The sequence below is a fragment of the Calypte anna genome, chromosome 22 (assembly GCF_003957555.1).
Source record: "Calypte anna isolate BGI_N300 chromosome 22, bCalAnn1_v1.p, whole genome shotgun sequence".
Lineage (NCBI taxonomy): Eukaryota > Metazoa > Chordata > Aves > Apodiformes > Trochilidae > Calypte > Calypte anna.
In genome coordinates this window covers 3,830,971-3,848,127 of record NC_044267.1, presented here as the reverse complement: position 1 = coordinate 3,848,127, position 17,157 = coordinate 3,830,971, and the positions used below count along the sequence as shown (strand labels likewise).

Below are 17,157 nucleotides of genomic sequence, written 5' to 3'. Positions count from 1 at the left end.
CTGGAGCTGGGCTACCAGCCCCACTGATCAATGGGCTGAGCAGCCCATCCCACACAGCCTGACACACACTCCAATGAGGAAAGGAGCCAAGTGCTTCCCACTGCTCTTCCTTTTCCCCAATTTAACAGTTTTCACTACAAAAGTGTTGACTCAGGATATTGCAGGAGGTCATCAACAGTTAAAGCTGACACCATTCCCCTCCTCCTGATACTTTGTTCTGGTGCAATAGTTTCCCTGTTCTGCAGTCATTCTCAGGGACTGATCATACAACAGTCACCACACAAACAGTGTGGCCCAAATGGGTCTGCACACACTAGTACTCCCTACCAGTATTATTGAGAAGGTTTCAAGGTCTTTATTTTTGGAATGGAGAAATGTCCCATCCCACCCCAGTTTTCATTTCATGGCCTTGTTTCCATAAATACTTCTTGTGTCCCATTTCTGTTCATCTGACTGCCCATATGCATCCAACTACCATTTTCTGATAAGCCTCTTCCAAAGCAGTTCAGATGAAGGGGAAGTGCACATCTCTCCTGAGGAGCTCATTCCTCAGATCTTGGGAGTGTGCAGATAATCTCCTAATTGGCATGGTTCACTTTCTGTGCTCATTAAGAGGATTCTCCCCCTCCCCCTGCTGCTGCAGCACCCAAAGGGATGGTGGGGCAGGGCAGACCTGGCTTCCCACCAAAGGCAATGGCCAGTGAAGCCCTGGGCATGTTCCTGGGTGTTAATTAAAGGCAGTCAGGGCTGGGCTGAAGCCTTCAGTCTTGCAGGTCTGTGATAAATGGAACATCCAAAGACTGAGCAGGGTGTTTCTCACTAAGCAGAGATGCCCACTGGGCTGTATGCTCCAAACTCCCAGACATTATCTCAGCTGTCTGCAAAATGGATCCCTCATGGCAAAGGCAGAAAGGATTCCTGTTAGGGGAATGAATACCAATGGAGTGCTAAACCCAGCCATGGTAAATCTGAGTTTCTCAAATGCTTCTGAGGGAAGACAGCAGCATTCTCAGACAGCTCAAAAAGAAAACTTAGTTTAAGCCTGGGAAGTCCTGATCCTGTTGTGTATCTGTGGTTGAAGCCATTACACACTATCTTAGCTTCAGTAGGATTTTCTATATGAGAAAGGAGATTATGAAAATCAAATCCATGTGCCAAAGGTCTGGTAAACAGCACAAGAGGAAAAACTTGTAAGAAGACACAGCCACCTCCTAGCTGAGTCACCAGACTAAGAAACAAGAGCAGAGAGAACCCCTGCAGCCAGGGGACCTGCCAGGCTCTCAAACCCTCCAGCTCAGCACACAGTGGGGCTCTGGGTGGGAACAGGGGACAAACCCACTTAATGCCAGAACACTGCTTTGTATGGGGTGGGAAAACTGAGCAGGAACTTCAACAGGGAGAGCAGGGAGGGAAAAAACAGCAGTGAGAATGAGGAGTCCTTCTCCTTGTGCTGGGAGAAGGCCCCTGGGCCCAGAGCACCCAGTGCTGAGCTCAGGTACAAGGTCACATTGATACAACAACATTTCTAATTGGTCTAAAACTGCCCCATGCCATGCTAGCTCTACTTGTCTGATAGACCTGAATAAAACTAAGGGACAATTTGGGACAATTGTAAGTATTTTTACAGGCTGTTCAGGCAGCCAGATCACTGTAGAAGAGACAGTCCACAAGTGGATTCAGCACCTGGAATAGGGGGGGGCAAATTCAGCAGAGCCTCTCTGATGCTGCACTACAATAAACTATTGCTATGGCAAGTAAAAATGGGAGGAAAATAATGATCACACTTTTAACAGATAAATGATTTTGTGCCACAAAAATTAAGATAGCCTTGCAAAAAATGAGGGGGGATTTATCACTTCAAACTGCCTTTAAAAAAAGAGAAAGAAAATGGACAGCAATAGAGCAGCAGATGCCTTTTCTGAGGAGCCTTATTGTAAAGAAAGCTGGGAAGTTCTTCCTTGAAGAAAGCAGCTGAGGCTCAGAGGTAGGTAAAACTACATGCCAAATAAGATTTTTTAAAAAGGGTAAGGAAGGAAAGAAATACTTCAGATAGTAAAACATCAAAAAGAGGAAGAAGTGGAAATAAAATAATCAGAACTGACTCACTGGAAGGCAGACAGGTGGCAAGCAAAGCTTCTAACAGCTCTCTGTTTGATATTCATGTGCTTGCCTGATTCAAAGGTGATGATGAAATAGTCCCAAGCAAACAATTTTAAATGGAAACAAAGCAAATCTTGCATCCACATAATTAGCAATCAACACAAGGAGAAAGAAAAAAAATTTAAGTGCCTATCTGAAAGAAAAAGAATAATCCAGCACTCTAAAACAAAGCCCCAGCCTGATGCACAGGGACAACTAGCCATAAACACTGGCTTGCAATGAGATCCCAATATATAAATATTGATTAAGTAAACATAAGAAGAGAGAAAAGCTGATTTTTTTTCTTTGGCTGTAAAGACTCTGGCATTCACAGAACAAATCATGCATGTGACCTGACTGTACCATATCCATAAATAACTGACACATACAACACCACACACTTTGCTCTTTTATCAGCACAGCACCTCACAAGTGAGGCATTTCTGGCAATAACTACTGCACCTGAATAATTGCTGTCACTGAAGGGAACACTGCACAGTGCTTCTGCTGTTTGGAAGAGGAATGGTGGTCTGGCAGGTCTGGTTTTAAGGTTTCAAGCTCTAACAGTTCCAGTACTCTGCTAACTGAAGGGCAATGGAGTCTCATTACAAGACTTGCATTTCCCACTCAACTCTTGTGCTCTGCTTTCTGCAGCAGACTGGGCCTCATCACAGAATGGGTTGGGTGGGAAGGAACCTTAAAGCTCATCCAGTGCCACCCATCCAGGTGCAGGGACCCCTTCCACAGCCCCATCCAACCTGGGGCCTTCAACACCTCCAGGGAAGCCACAGCTTCTCTGGCTGTAACACCAAACTGCACAACACCCAACATGGAGGCAAACACTGTCAGAAGTCTCCTGCATCTCCCAGGTACCTCTCCATGGTTTGTATCAGTGGGAGTCTTAGGACAGCCCAAGTTCTGACTCCCATCTGTCTCCCCTGGGATGATTTGGAACCTTTGCTCCAAACAAGGGCTCTGGTAGGCAAATGCCCCAGAGCTGTGCCATGTAATCAGCTAGAGCAAGGCCCTTCTGTTCCCATGCCAAGGGGGGAGTGCTGAGCCTCTTGACTACAGTTCTGAAAAAACACGTAACTCCTGTGTTTAACATGTCCTAAATCACAGGATAGCAAAATGAGACCTCCAGAACAGAGCTGACCTTTTAAAATGTTGTCTTCCAGACTGGAAACTGACTCAATGATGGGTCCAGAGTCTCTATCTTTAATCTCAGCATCAATTACAAACAATGATAAATTTTCTTTTGTTCAGTGAATGCTTCAAGCCAGTTGCCCTGCATCAGTAAATTGCTGTTTCTGTGCAGCACATACTTGTTTTCTGAGGTTTTTATTTGCTTAATGACTATGGCTCATTTGAGTACATTTCAGCTCTGGGATGCATTTGTAAATAGCTTACTAAGAATTAATAAATAATTAATACATGCTGTAAGAAACTATTTGAAATCACATGTGACCTCTTATTTATGGGATTATCCTGTTTTAATATTCATCAATGATTAACCAGTACATTAAAAACCTCTTACAAAATTTATACATAGCAACTAATTAATTGAAGTAGGGCTAACCCAAACCCTCTCTAACCTGCCCACCCAGTGGAGACTGAAAATAACAATGTATTTTTTAAAAAGGGAAAAGGATTTTACTTTTTTTTTTTTTCCACTTGAACCCTTGATGTAGCTGAACAGGAACTGAGCAGTGTAATTTCAAGTTTGTCAGTGAAAGAACAAATTCATTTAACCTTGCACCCTTGACAATAAGCACAAAACCAAAGTTAAACACTACCCCTATGACACTACTCAGAAATGTGATTTAGAATCTGGAGAAGCAGACAGGAAACCCACTGATCTCAGTTCTTCTATGGAATGCACTTTAAAGCCAGACTTCAGCTCACTCCACTGCAGGGCTAAACCATTTGTGCCCATCACATGAAAAGCTTTCCAGAAATATCACCAACGTTACTTCCTATCACAGCATTCCAAAAAAGCATTTGGGTTTTTTGAAATAAAAGCTGATAACAGTATGAAAATAATTTTGTAATGCAATGTTGCATGTTCTGAACATAGAAAGCTGGCCCAGATATTTGCTGTATCTGAATTTACACACCCAACCCACCCAGATGCAAACCAGTACACTTTGCACTTCCCCAGGACACCAGGCAGGGCTTCCCACAAAGTGGCCAAGGGCTGCTGAGGAGTTCAAAGGACAAACCCAAACACACACAAACAAAAATAAACACATCAGATGTTTTGAAGCTGTTCGGGTTTGGGAAGGTAAAGTTCTGGGAAACCTTCACAGATCCCTCCTCAGCCACACATTAAATATCAGCCACGTCCTCCTCTCAGATTAGCTTAATGTCACTGTGGAGAAAGGGATGATTTTAACAGCTGGATAAGTTATTTTTCACTGTGAAGGTTTTTAACCTTTGCAACAAATTATCAGAGCTGCGGAGCTTCCCCTCCAAGTCCTCAAGTGACTCTGGAGCCATTCGTGGTCCAAAGAAAGGGCCCTGGGACGTTGGGTGGCCCTTGAAAGAGAAGGAGAAGCAGACACCTGAGTGCCTCTTCTCCATTGGAAATTCTGTATGTCTGTCAGGGTAAAATCCCCTCCAATCTCCAACAGACATGAGAGGAAGTGACATACAGGATGCTGAGCCTGGCTTCTACCTATGGCCTGTGTGAAAAACTGCCTGAGGCACTGGTAATTCTAGTCCCCTGACTATTACCAAAAACCAAAGAAGTCTGGACCTGGTCCTCAAAAGTTAATATAATAAATGTTTGGGAGCTAATAATAAATACAAAAAGGTTAATCAATGCCTCATATTGTTGAAGCTTTATGCTCACTGGGACTCTTAATATATTCAACAAAGGAAAGTCAGCAAAGAAAATAGCCCTAGATTTTTTTTTTCAAATAAAAATTTCTAATAATCCAAAATCCCTACTGGGTCACTTCCCTTTTTGATTTGTACAGTTTGGTTTCCAGCTGCAAAACACACGAATTGTCTTCATTTCCCCATTTCACTTTACATGTGACATTGATGTGGCTTTTTAAGCCAGAAGTCTACCATGTGATTTAGAGGCACTGGAAAAGAAAATTATAATGCTGGGGGAAGAAATGGCTCAGAAATTTACATTAAAATCATTCCATTTCACTGCACTGCAGAAAACTACTGGGACAAGGGAGCACCTGAGTAGCTGGAAGTCAGTCTCTGTTGCATCTGAACATAGTGTAGACATTTTAGAAGAACTAAATAGGCATGTGCTAATACCACACCAAGGCACAGCAGACCACTTCAGCCTGGCTTTTATGTTAGGAACAAAACATTCTCAGGAGGAGGCCCTCAAGGCTCCAGAAAATACTTTTTTCTTTCTGCTGAAGCTGTAGCTCCAGCCCCAGCCCTGCTCAGGTGGCCACTTGGCAAGGAAGAGAGGGGAAGGCAATTGTGCTCCAGTGCCCTGGGGTGGAAGCAGATGGGAAGGCAAAGACTACGAGACAGGAGAATTTTTCCCAGATTTAAGGATTGGTTTCAATGCTAAACTCTACTCAAAGTCAACGTGACCTCACTTTCCTTTTGTCTTTTGGAGCATGATTGCTTGCAATGAAACAATCTCCTCACACAAGAAGTTAACAGAGGAGTTAGGAACAGTTCCCAAACCCTGTGGCCTCCAGGATTCCAGGGCTGACTGGTGATCACCCTGCTTTCCAGACTCATAAGGAAGAACATCCTCCAGCCTTGGACAGAAAGGTTGAGCCTCCAGTGTCAAACCTCTTGCTTATATGTTTTTCAATCTTATTTAATTCTGAATTATCCCAGTCAGCACAACATATCTCTGACTTCAAGTAACCACTACGGTTTCTTTGTCTGCCTGAAAAAGGAAGAAGGATCCAGAGCAGCAAATTAACTTCCAGCCTTAAGCCCTCCCACAAATGAGAGCTGTGCACAGCACCCAGAATGTTCCACATTCCAGGGGAGCAAAGCAGAACTGCCTGGTGGGGTTATGCCTAAAGCAAGCCTGAGGATGTTCCCTCTGACATCATTTCTGCCTTCTTCTCACACCCATGAGACAGAGCTGCTCTGAAGCTAGGGAAGATCAAAAGTCAAGTAGGGCTTTGTACAAATTCTTGGTCAGTTTCAGTATTTGCAGCATTTTTTCCTTCTCTTTTTTTTCACTAAGTGAAAATGACTGTAATCAGAGTTTGTTTCCAAACAATGTGTAATCTCATTAAGTTGTTCTGCCTCTTGCCAGTTAGAACACAGCAGTTCCACTCCTCCCCAGGTGAAGACCTGCCACATGGGAGCAACAGAGGAAAACTGGGTTAAGAACACTGAGGCCTCTATTTCCCGAAAACTCACGTGAGATGTGGCACTATACATGGAAAAAAATTATTAGTAAAATGTATTAATCTTCAGGCTTCTTCTGTCTGTTCTGACGTGTGTGTACACACAGACACTGACCATCTGCTCTGACCTTCAGTACTCCTTAATAAACCTTCTGTTAAATTAAATGGATAATGAGGATCCAGAAAAATAATTTCTCTCATCTTCACATAATGTGAGACGTGCACAGTAATTAACTAGCCTTTAAGAATGACACTGTTGATTATTTCAGGACAATCAAATAATAGCAGAGAAATGGAGTCTGAATGGGAAGGATAGGATCAGATGTACAGTTTAAACAATAGCTGTTTTGCCTGTCATTCATACCAAATTACTGGGGGGGTGAGGGGAGAGGAGAAGAAGAACTATTTATAACCTGTCAGTCTCAAGAATGCACAATTATGATGATTTAATTAACACATGGGGAGGCTTCAGGCAATCACATCGTTCTAAATTTAAGAAGTAGCACACTTCAGGCCCAAGACAATTTAGAACATTAACAAATGCCAGTTGAAGCAGGGCAAGGATTTGATGGCCTCGTTGGTTCCCTTTAAAGCATCCATCATGACACAAAGATAATCCAAATGGATGTGTTGGTAAAAGATGAGAGCAGTGAAGAATCATCTGGGGTTTTAGAGGCCATCACACAGAAGGCAAAGCTGATTTTTAATGAGAATAGAGTTTGAAAATGAGCAAAACCACACAACTCAAGTCTATTCATCAAAGACACTCTCTGCACTGGGGAAGTCTGGGGATGAAGAAAAAAAAAAAAAACACAAAACCACACTAAAAACCCAGAAAAAAAACAAGCTAGAGTGTGTGAGAGTGCAAGGCATGAAAACAGGTCCTGCCTTGGCCTGATGCCCAGGAGGGAGCTGTAACCTGTGCACACTGCAGTCACAGCCTTTTCACTGCCCAAGACTGAGTCACCCAACACACTGAACATTGGCAAAAGGTTCTTAGAACCCGAGTTTCAGAACTCACTGTTCAACTCCTGTCCTGCAAGAAAATCATTCCTCATATCTCCATTTCCTCTTTCTTGTTTAGATTCCTTCCTGTGGATTATTTTCCCAGACACAAAATGATTCCTTCAATATTTTCATACAGTGATTAAAACTGGGAGTTATCAGCTGCTACCCAAACACAAAGAGTCCCAGTAATAATACCACAATTACACTGACTTTACCTTCTTTCACTCTCTATTGCCTGCTTCTTACCTGGATTAAAATGCAAGTTACATATAGGGAAAGGCTACTTCTTTCATTCAAGAAAAAACCAAACTTGAATAGAGCTTCCAAAAATAAAATACCAAATGTGTACCTTCTGCATTAAAACTTGTTCTGTGATTGCCTGTTACAAACTGCAGCTCAGATTGCTGTTTCAATCCTGTATCCATGTCTCCTTGTGCAGTGGGAACACTGTGCACACCCCAATGCTGAATGCATCAAAAGCTCTTTGCACATTACATGATTACAAAGCTCTGCCTGGTTCTCTATCCCCACAATACACCAATATAAAGTGACTTAACAACCATATACTTTTTCTCCTAATATAAGACTTTTGCAGTTAAGTTGAAATGTTGGACAAAAAAGTACTTTTAGGTGGCACAAGAATTTAGAAAATCAGCAACCAGATTAAGTTTGATCTTCCCTATTCAGGACTTCACCTAAACAAAACACATAACATTAATGGTGAGATTCCATCAGAAACAAATTGATCATGTTAGCTTTCCCCACAGGCTAAGACCAGAAATATTGCATTTCTTTATTTCTGTATTTATTTATGTTCTGTATTTCAGAGGAAAAAGAAGAAAATGGTGAAAGAACTGGAAAAAAATGGAACCAAACTCTCAGAGCAAAGAGCTGTTGCACAAGGGAGTGATCCATGTGATACAGGAAGGAAGAATTAGAATATATTACTTATCAAATAAGTTTTAAGAACTTCTGATTAAAAGCACAATGCAAAAGTCCTTGCTATTTTTGTCTCAGAAAGGATAGAAAACAAGGAGAAGTTCAAGCATCCTCACCAAGTCCTGTTGTTTGCTATCAGGAGTTTCCTACTGACAGACACAGCCTCAGACCACAAAGCTTTTAGGAAAGCCTCTCTGGCTTGCTAGCACCCATGAACTTCTCATATTCTAGCCAAATATATTTAAATCTCTCTGAAGAACCCCAAATATGATTTTAAAAATCCTTTGTATGCATTGATCTATACTTGAACTAAGAAACACCAATGGAGATTTAGCTGCAGCTAGAATGTACCCTGCTAGAGATGACAGGCAAGCAGTTTTCTGGCTTTCCTTGCCTTCCCCATCCTTGCAGGTGGAACAATTCCCATTTCAGAGTCCAAAACAACAGCACAGCTGATATATCTACCAGGAAAAGCTTGCTATTTCTTTGTGACATCAAAAGGCAAAGGCAAAACAAATTCACCCAGCCAAGAAGCCAATATTCCCATGAAGTAACACCCTCTCATGCTGTCCCTTCACCACACTCTCTGACTCCTAACAAAGCTGGAATTTTGCAGCTAGGAACAGAAACAACTCCCAGAAATCCCTCAGAATTGACCCAGTCATCTTTATGTCTAGATGGAGAGATTTACAAGCAATGGAAGTTTGTTTGGCTGCACAACAGGCAGATGTGATAAAAGCTGATTAGTGTCAAAAATGTTTACTGCTGCAGCCCATCTGTGTCCTGCCCTAAAATACCTGGCTTGAAAGGACCAAGCACCAGAATGCATCACACAGGGATTTTCATGGCCAAATGTTTAGGACATGGCTGGCATGGCAGAGGGCTCCACACCCAGTGTGCCAAGCATCCAGTCTCCTGAGGAGAGCAGGCAGATCATCATCAGGGAGTAACACACCTGTAGGTAACACACCTGCAGAGCTCAGACCTGACCTGTGGTCCTGGAGATGTTCAGGTCTCTTCTAGCAGGGGCAGAGAGCCTGCCAAGAGCAGGAGGTGCCCAGGAGCAGAGTACAGCAGCACATCCACAGCTCTGGTTATTCCCAGCAGCCAGAGCAGCTCAGAGCTCTCTGCTGCACCAGCCTGGGTGGTTTAGGTAACAGTCTTAACATCAAGAATCAGGTCAGCTCTCTTATTCTGGAGGAGAGTTTGAGGAATGTTTCCGGCAGCAGGATACACACTAAGAAGATTTTTTGCCCTGTTTAGATTATGTTGTTTTGGGGGGTTATTTATTTATTTTTGTGTACATGTTTAAAAGAAAAATCAAAACCAAATTAACAGGTTCAACAGATTTCTTTGCTATTTCTGCTGGCATTCTCCCTCCCGGAGTGAGCTACACAACAGACTAAAATTGATTTTTTTTCCTCCTCCTTAAAATACTGGCAGCACATCACAGAGTTTAAGCAAAAGCAGAAGAAGGGGGGAGAGAAAAGAAAAGAGAGATGAAAAGGGCAAACTGCATCTGTCAGAATTCCAGCAATGCAGGAATCCTTCACAGGGCCTGGGCAATGATTACAACAGAAATGCAAGCATTTTCTTCTCCTTTGTACAAAGCTTTTATAACGCAGTCCTCACTATGTGTATCTTAAACCCTGAAGCTACTGGAAAGTGACAAAATCAGGGGCAGTAGAAAAAGAGGTGACGGGAGGGCAGGGAGGATGATCAGGTCCCCTCCCTGCTGGATGTGGTGTTCAAGACCACAAATCCTCAGTGCAGTTTCTGAGCTCTGTCAAATAACTGTCAGGGTGAGAGCCAGCAGAGCAAAGGGAATGCCTGAAATGTGGTTGGGAAAGTCCCCAAGCCTAAGGGAAAATTTTGGAGATGTGGGTTCTCCTGCTTCTACTTTTGACACTGAATTTCTATGTTATCTCAGAGCAAATGACTTTCAAGGCCTCAGCAGCACCTGTATTGCAAGACCAAATTTAAGACAAGCTAATCTCTCATCTCAGCACCCAAATAAGTGCTCAGCACCCTTCAGCAGCTCCTTCTTGCTAATTTATAACCAGTGTCTCAACTGCTGCCGAGGCAGAGCTGGCTGAGTTGTTCTGGAAATACAGCCAGTCATTTTGGTAATATCTTTGGGAAATCTCACACTGTGCTGAGCTCAGGAAAAATTTCCCCTGTTCATTTATTGCCAAATGACCAGCACTTGTAGAGCACAACTTTCTGGATATTGCCATGATACTTGCAATGTACAAGTATGCAATGCTGATGAGGGCTCTGAATGATACCAAACCCAAATTACTACCTTTGATCCTAATCCTGAAGACATTTCTAAAATTTACCTTCTCCTCATAACTCTCTCTGGCCATGTGCTGAAAAGATTTCACCCCTGAGCCACTTCTGACATTCTGCTTCCTGAGGGAAGGCAGCACCTTGCTTGATCTCCCCATACAAACACTGAGGGAATGCCAGAGTTTCAATAGATTGAGTCACTCTTCAGTTAACAACTCAGGCAAGAATTCAAGGTCCACCTACAGGCACACAGGCCAAGAAAGAGAGGCCACTGCACAGAGGATACAAGAAAGCTCATGTAGCAATGCCCACCCAACAGGGCTGCAAAAGAGGGTTACAGGAAAGGCAATGCCATTGTTTTGGCCCGAAAACAATGACAGTAGTAACAATTAGTAACAATTACTGCTTCCCAAACTCCTCACCCATCACCTCCCATGTTCTCTTTGTAACTGTCTGTGGAATCACCTTCCTTTGCATTGCCCCAAGCTACAATGAACCTCTGCCAGGAAGGCCTTGCTGGGTATTTCTTATAAAAATATAAAGCTGTATGACCAAAGGAAATACAATTGTTCTTAAAAATAATCAATACATTCTGCTGAATCATCGAGTGATTTCACTCATGAGGTTGCAATACCCCCTAAACTCATCCTCAGCCCCTGGGCAGCCCTTCTAGAGCTGAGTTAAAGAACTAAGGACACCCTTACAGAGCTAAGGACACCCTTACAGAACTGGAACCATAGACTAAACATTATCTGGGCCATGGAGATTATTTTGCTTTTTCCTTCTTGTGACAACAGTGGCATGCCAACATTTCCTTTTAAATTAGGCTCAAAGGGAGGAGCAGCCCAAGTCTGCATATTTTCCATTACTTTATCAATCTATTTCTTCCCACTGGCAAGAGGGGAGAAAGGAGAATTAAAGTCAGCATCTTTTTGTATGACTGATTTAGCATGTATGAATACAAGTGTCAACTGCCCTGGTTTTCACTCCAATTGAAAACACAGGAGCTCCCCAGCAGGATGTACTTGGATGTGAACAGGTGGGCTTGTTTGTCAAGGGCTGAGGTATGGTAAGACACTGAGAAGTGAAAGCACAGAAGTAACCTCACAGGGTCTGTGTCAACCTCCTCTCAAAGGGCCTTGCATCAGCTGTGCTCAGTTAGCAGAGAAAAGATGTTCACTTGGCTGTTTGCTTGGTTTGTAACTGTCAGCCTGAGAAACAGGAGATTAATAACCTTCCAGTGGAAAGGAGGAAGCATTTTTGTTCCTTCTCCCCACATAGCTTCATTATGTGCTGTATACAGATATTTTATGTGTGGAATGTATGAAATACATAATATTATAGCTTGGTTTGTGAAATTGCTTTTTGTGCCTCCCAGATCTTCAGCAAATGTACAAATAAATATGAAAAGGAGAAGGAATAAGATGCACGTCCATAAAGCAAAGGAAATACCAAAATAAGATAGCAGCAGTCTCCTAACTGGATGGGGAGAGCCAAAATCATAAAGATCCAGTTATTCTGGAAGCCCTCTCCAACAGACTGAACAGAATATTGTAGGCCAGGTGTCAGTGATTATAATCCCACAGATGCCAAGGGAGTTGCTCCCATTTACAGCAAGCCTGACTTTAGCACTTTCTCTGTAGTACAAGAAACAATTCATAAAGTACAGCCTTGAGAAAGCAGCCACCCAGACTGTACTTGCAGCTCAGGCTTGCAGGAGGAGCAGACACAGAGCAGGTCCCGGGTGCCTGCACTGCTCAGGTGGAGCTCCAGACCTCACCCCAACATAAATCCCAGCCCTGCTCACGTGGGCAGAACCTGCACAAACCCCTCAGGGGGCTATTCCAAGGCCAATTCTGCCATGGAAAGAAAGTGGTTTGTGGACGAGATGAGCTGGCCACTTCTACAACCAAACCCCCACACTAGGAACACTCACACCACCTCAGGCCATGCTCAGGAACCATCCACTCTCACCAGGTCCCAGCAACACAGCATGCTGAGGCATCTCACCCACTTCAAATGGCATTAAGCCATTATTTCTTTTGGGGGACACATAGTTTTTGGACACCATACTGCTTACAGGGGTGTGTGGGGGAAACAGACAATCATTTGAAAATAGTAACTAAAAATGATGAAATCAAGAAACTTCCAAGCAATGAATTTCCTTCAGTTTTGGTAACCACTCGTCTCCCCTCCAAGAAGTCCTTTTTTTGGTTGAAGCCTCAATCTGAGCACAGTGAATAAGCAAGTCAGACCCACAGGAGGATGGGCCTGGGCTATGCCCCACTTCTACAAAATAATAGTTTTCCTACAAGTATGTACATTGGGAGATATTAAGACATTATGAGATCTTCCATGTTCTTTTCATTCCCCCCTAACATAAAACCTTTCCATTGCTGAAGACACTATGAGGATTTTTTTTTCTTACCATTTTTAAATACTGTACAGTGCATATCTATCCTTTTACAAGTGGAACCTTGTAGCTATGGAGACGAAAAATGTTAAATCCAAGCTGAAGACAGTACTTCTGTGGGGGCTTGTGCTTACTACATGTGCCTTCAAGGATCTGCTGTTTTCTCTTTCCTGAAATCGTCTGTACTGATAGCCAGTGCTTACTAAATCACCACACAAATACAGAGTGTACTTTCCAGCAGTCACTGCCTGGGACAGCACTGCAGGCTTCAGCACAGCCTTACTGATTTACACCATCCCAAGAATGCCACAGATGACATGATGAACAGCTTGAGTCCTGTAAAGCTGTGCACCAGCTTCACTTAAACTCAACAGAGGAGTGGAATGAATTGTTCTGGTAGTGCCACAGCACCTGGCAACCAGGCCAACTGGAGTCGCCTTGTGTTTAATGCTGTAACAATCAACATCAACATGAAGAAATTATGATTATGCCACACTGGCCTTCTGTTAATGAGAGCTGCCATAATCCAAACAATCATAAAAAATGTTAGTCTCCCAAACAACCTCACATATTCTCTATCTTCTGTGCTCCACAATCATGATCTAAATTGTATTACAGGTCATGGTTTCATTACATGGACTTTCAGTTCTGGTGTGCAGATTTAGCTGTCCTCTATATCATCCTGATGTAAATTAAACAGCAATTTATTCAAGCTAACGAAACTTCAGTGGTGTTAAACTTGTTCATGAAGACAAGACAGCTTTTCAGGTTAAATTAATGCTCGCTGTGACAGCCAGTGAAAATTCAAAGTAACTTTGTTAGCATTATTTACTTTGTACTTGTGCTGCTAACAAGAAATAAACACACTTTCATTCACATGATACTGGTAGAAATAACCTGGGTATGACAGGTAGGTTGGGTTTTTTGAGAACAACCACCACCCAGTAAAGATGACCCCAAAGCATACACCCTTGTTTTTCTTCCCCTTATCTCCAGTGTCCAAAATCAGTCAGGGATTTCAGGTGTCAAATATGAAACATATTAAAGATGCCCTATGGGCAGAAAGGGAAAACATCCACGTTTAAAAAGCCAGGATCCTAGAATTGCAGCCTGCTCAGTACTGCTCATCTGCTTGTCCAAGACATGGATCCAAATTTACCACGGTCCAACCTTATTTGCACAAATGGATAGGAATAAATTTCAACAGGCACATAAAACACTCTCAGGGAGAATGTCCCCAACCAAGAAAGCAAAATCAACCACAGTCCCCTAATACCACATCATGTGCAGGATTTAGTAATAAGTACTGAAAGGTAATTGCACAAATCCTCCTTACCAGGTACACATAAGCAATGGCATTCACAAGTGAAGACATTTTATACACAGACATTAATAGAGTCATTGACAATCCAGCCCCAGCTGAACAACAGACAAGAGAAGCACTGAGAGCTTTTCCTATTTGTACTTCCCATGTTGCTGAGTCAAAATCATAACACAGCTTTAAGTGTGTGAAACTGTTAACCCCAGTAGAGTCATCTCTCAAGCTAAGTCTTCACTGATCACTGAAATGAAAACTTTAAAAAGCCACGAATCCCACTCTCCCAACTCAGATATTTGTAAATGTACAGTTTGACCTGGGGCCTTTACAAGGCTCAAGTTCAGAAGAGCTCGTAAGGCAGCTGCTGTTCCTGCTTCTCCAGGAAAACAAGGGAGTGCCTAACTCTAAGGTTGTGCTGCAGCCCATTACCTTTAAATAGGCCATAAACCTCTAAAGATTTGACATGGGGTCTGGAGTAGAGAGGTTTCCATTATTTTTAAAAGAGAAAAGGTTCTTCAACCCCTCTCTTACTATCAAACCATTAAAAACAGGACTGTCTTGTAGCTACTGATAATGAAATGGGGACTAACACTGCAGACACCTTCATCATAGTCATTTATTTCAACTTAATCTATATTTTTCATGACTCTGACTTATTCCAAACACCCATCATCACAACCTGATGTTGTTATTTAACGAAATAAACTTTGCTACTGAGCAAACCCAAAAGCAAAAAATCTCATTAATCTTTCCAGTGGTTAGAGACACCTCAAGAGCTTCAAACATTTACCTCTCCTTCCCAGCAGCTGAAATGGGTTTAGGAGGATCATGGTTCATACCTCACATTCCCTGGAGCCAGAGATGGTATAGGTGCAGGGCCCAGATCCATTAACTGATACATCCATGGTCTCAGAGTTTGTTGGCTTGTAGTCCACGTAATACTCCTGTAAAGGGGAGTTCATTTGCCTCTCAGACTCTCGGGCCTTTTTCCTGCGCCTCTTCATGAGCGAGTGCTGCTGGAGCTGCTTCATGCTGGCTGGGTAGCGCTTCCAGGACACGTAGATAACCAGCAGGATCATGGCCACAGAGAGGAAGAGAGCCACGCTCCCAGCAATGATTTTGTGGAAGGAAACGTGCTCGTACTCTGGTTCCACTCCAGGGGTCGGGAGGTCAGCAGAAGGGCTTGGCAGAACAGAGGTTGGCTGATTGCTCTCGAGTTTGGAAACGGTAGGTTTAGGAATGAAGAGAGGTCTCAGGGGAGTTTTAGGGGCCTGGTAGGATCTTTCTGTAACCACTACCTGGATTTCAGCACAGATATTATATGTTTCCACAGCATCGCTCACTTTTTCACCCTGGATGTGTTTAGGGCCTGCACATATCATTGTGCTTTCTTTATTTCCTTTGAAATTCTTAAGCCAAGTAAACAGAGGACAAATGCTCCGAGTACATTCCCACATATTTCCGGACAGAGTGATGGAGATGAGGGAGATCCATGTATTGATGGTCTCCTGGGAGATGTTGGTGAGTTTGTTTGAATCCAAGTTCAGCTTTTGCAGGTTGGGAAGGCACTGGAAGGTCCCAGGCTCCACCCCTGTAATGTCATTTCCTGATAAATCCAAGTTGTGCAAGGAACTCCAAGTCCACGTTAACCCCTGGCTAATAGACCGGATCCTATTCCACTGCAAGTAAATGGAGCGCAGGTTGAAGAGGCGTGGGAAATGGGCAAAATTGATCTTAGAAAACTGGTTGTGCTCCAAGTGCAGCTCTGTCAACTTCAGAAGGCCAGCGAAGGCGTTCCGGGACAAGCTCCGCAGGCGGTTGTAGCCCAAATCCAGGAAGTCCAGGTTTCGGCAGTCCTGGAACACGCGGATGGGAACGGTTTTCAGGGAGTTGGACCTCAAGTGCAAGATCAAGAGTTTACGAAGTCCCTTGAACTGCTCGGACTGCAACACCTGCAACTTGTTGTAAGAGAGGTCCAGATTGCGGAGGTTGGGGACGGGGTGAAAGGTTTTGTTGTGCAGATAGGTGATTTTATTGGAGCTCAGAATTAATTCCTTCAGCCTGCGGATCCCCTGGAACGCATCCTCGTCCACGGTGCTGATGTAATTATGGTCAAGATAAAGCCATATGAGCTGATTCAGGCCCGCAAACTGATTCGATTTGAGCTTCTGAATGCTGTTGTAGCGTAAAGATAAGCCTTGAGACCCTCCAGAAATATTCTGAGGGATGTCTCTGAACGCATGGGATTCACAGTACACAATCTTGCCATCACATCTGCAGTTCTTGGGGCAAGCTCGCTGAGCCCCCGTGAGCAGAACAAACAGCACCATAGGAAGTAGCACTAACACCACACTCATGCCTCTCAGCTGCTTAATTAAATGGAAACCTACAATATTAAAAAGAAAACAAATGTGCATTGTAAAGCTATTAAAACAAATCACCACAGATTACTAACGTCAAGGGGGTTTCTAATAAAACATTATTGAAGCAGTGATTTTGAAGACAACCTGGTTGCCTCCTGTCTTGGACTTTTTGTTGTGTAAATGCTTGTTCCTCTCAGCTTGTGCCTTGCCATCTCTCCTACCCCATCATCACCAGTACTACTCTTGTTATTCAATTACATTTGTGTGATTTATGATCCTTTAGAAGGACCAAGAGCCTGTTCTCTATTTCTTTTCTCCTGTACATCATACTCT

The 17,157-nt window shown here is 43.1% G+C and overlaps 1 protein-coding gene across 1 annotated transcript in view; it reads right to left on the bottom strand.

The window, feature by feature from the left end:
• LRRTM4 (leucine rich repeat transmembrane neuronal 4) overlaps positions 1-16,878 on the bottom strand; it is a 178,593-nt gene extending 161,715 nt beyond the window's left edge. Inside the window, exon 1 of the mRNA XM_008499345.2 lies at positions 15,301-16,878. Coding sequence (XP_008497567.2) covers positions 15,301-16,878 — 1,578 coding nt within the window. The remainder of the gene's footprint in view (positions 1-15,300) is intronic.
• Between the last annotated feature and the right edge of the window lie 279 nt (positions 16,879-17,157).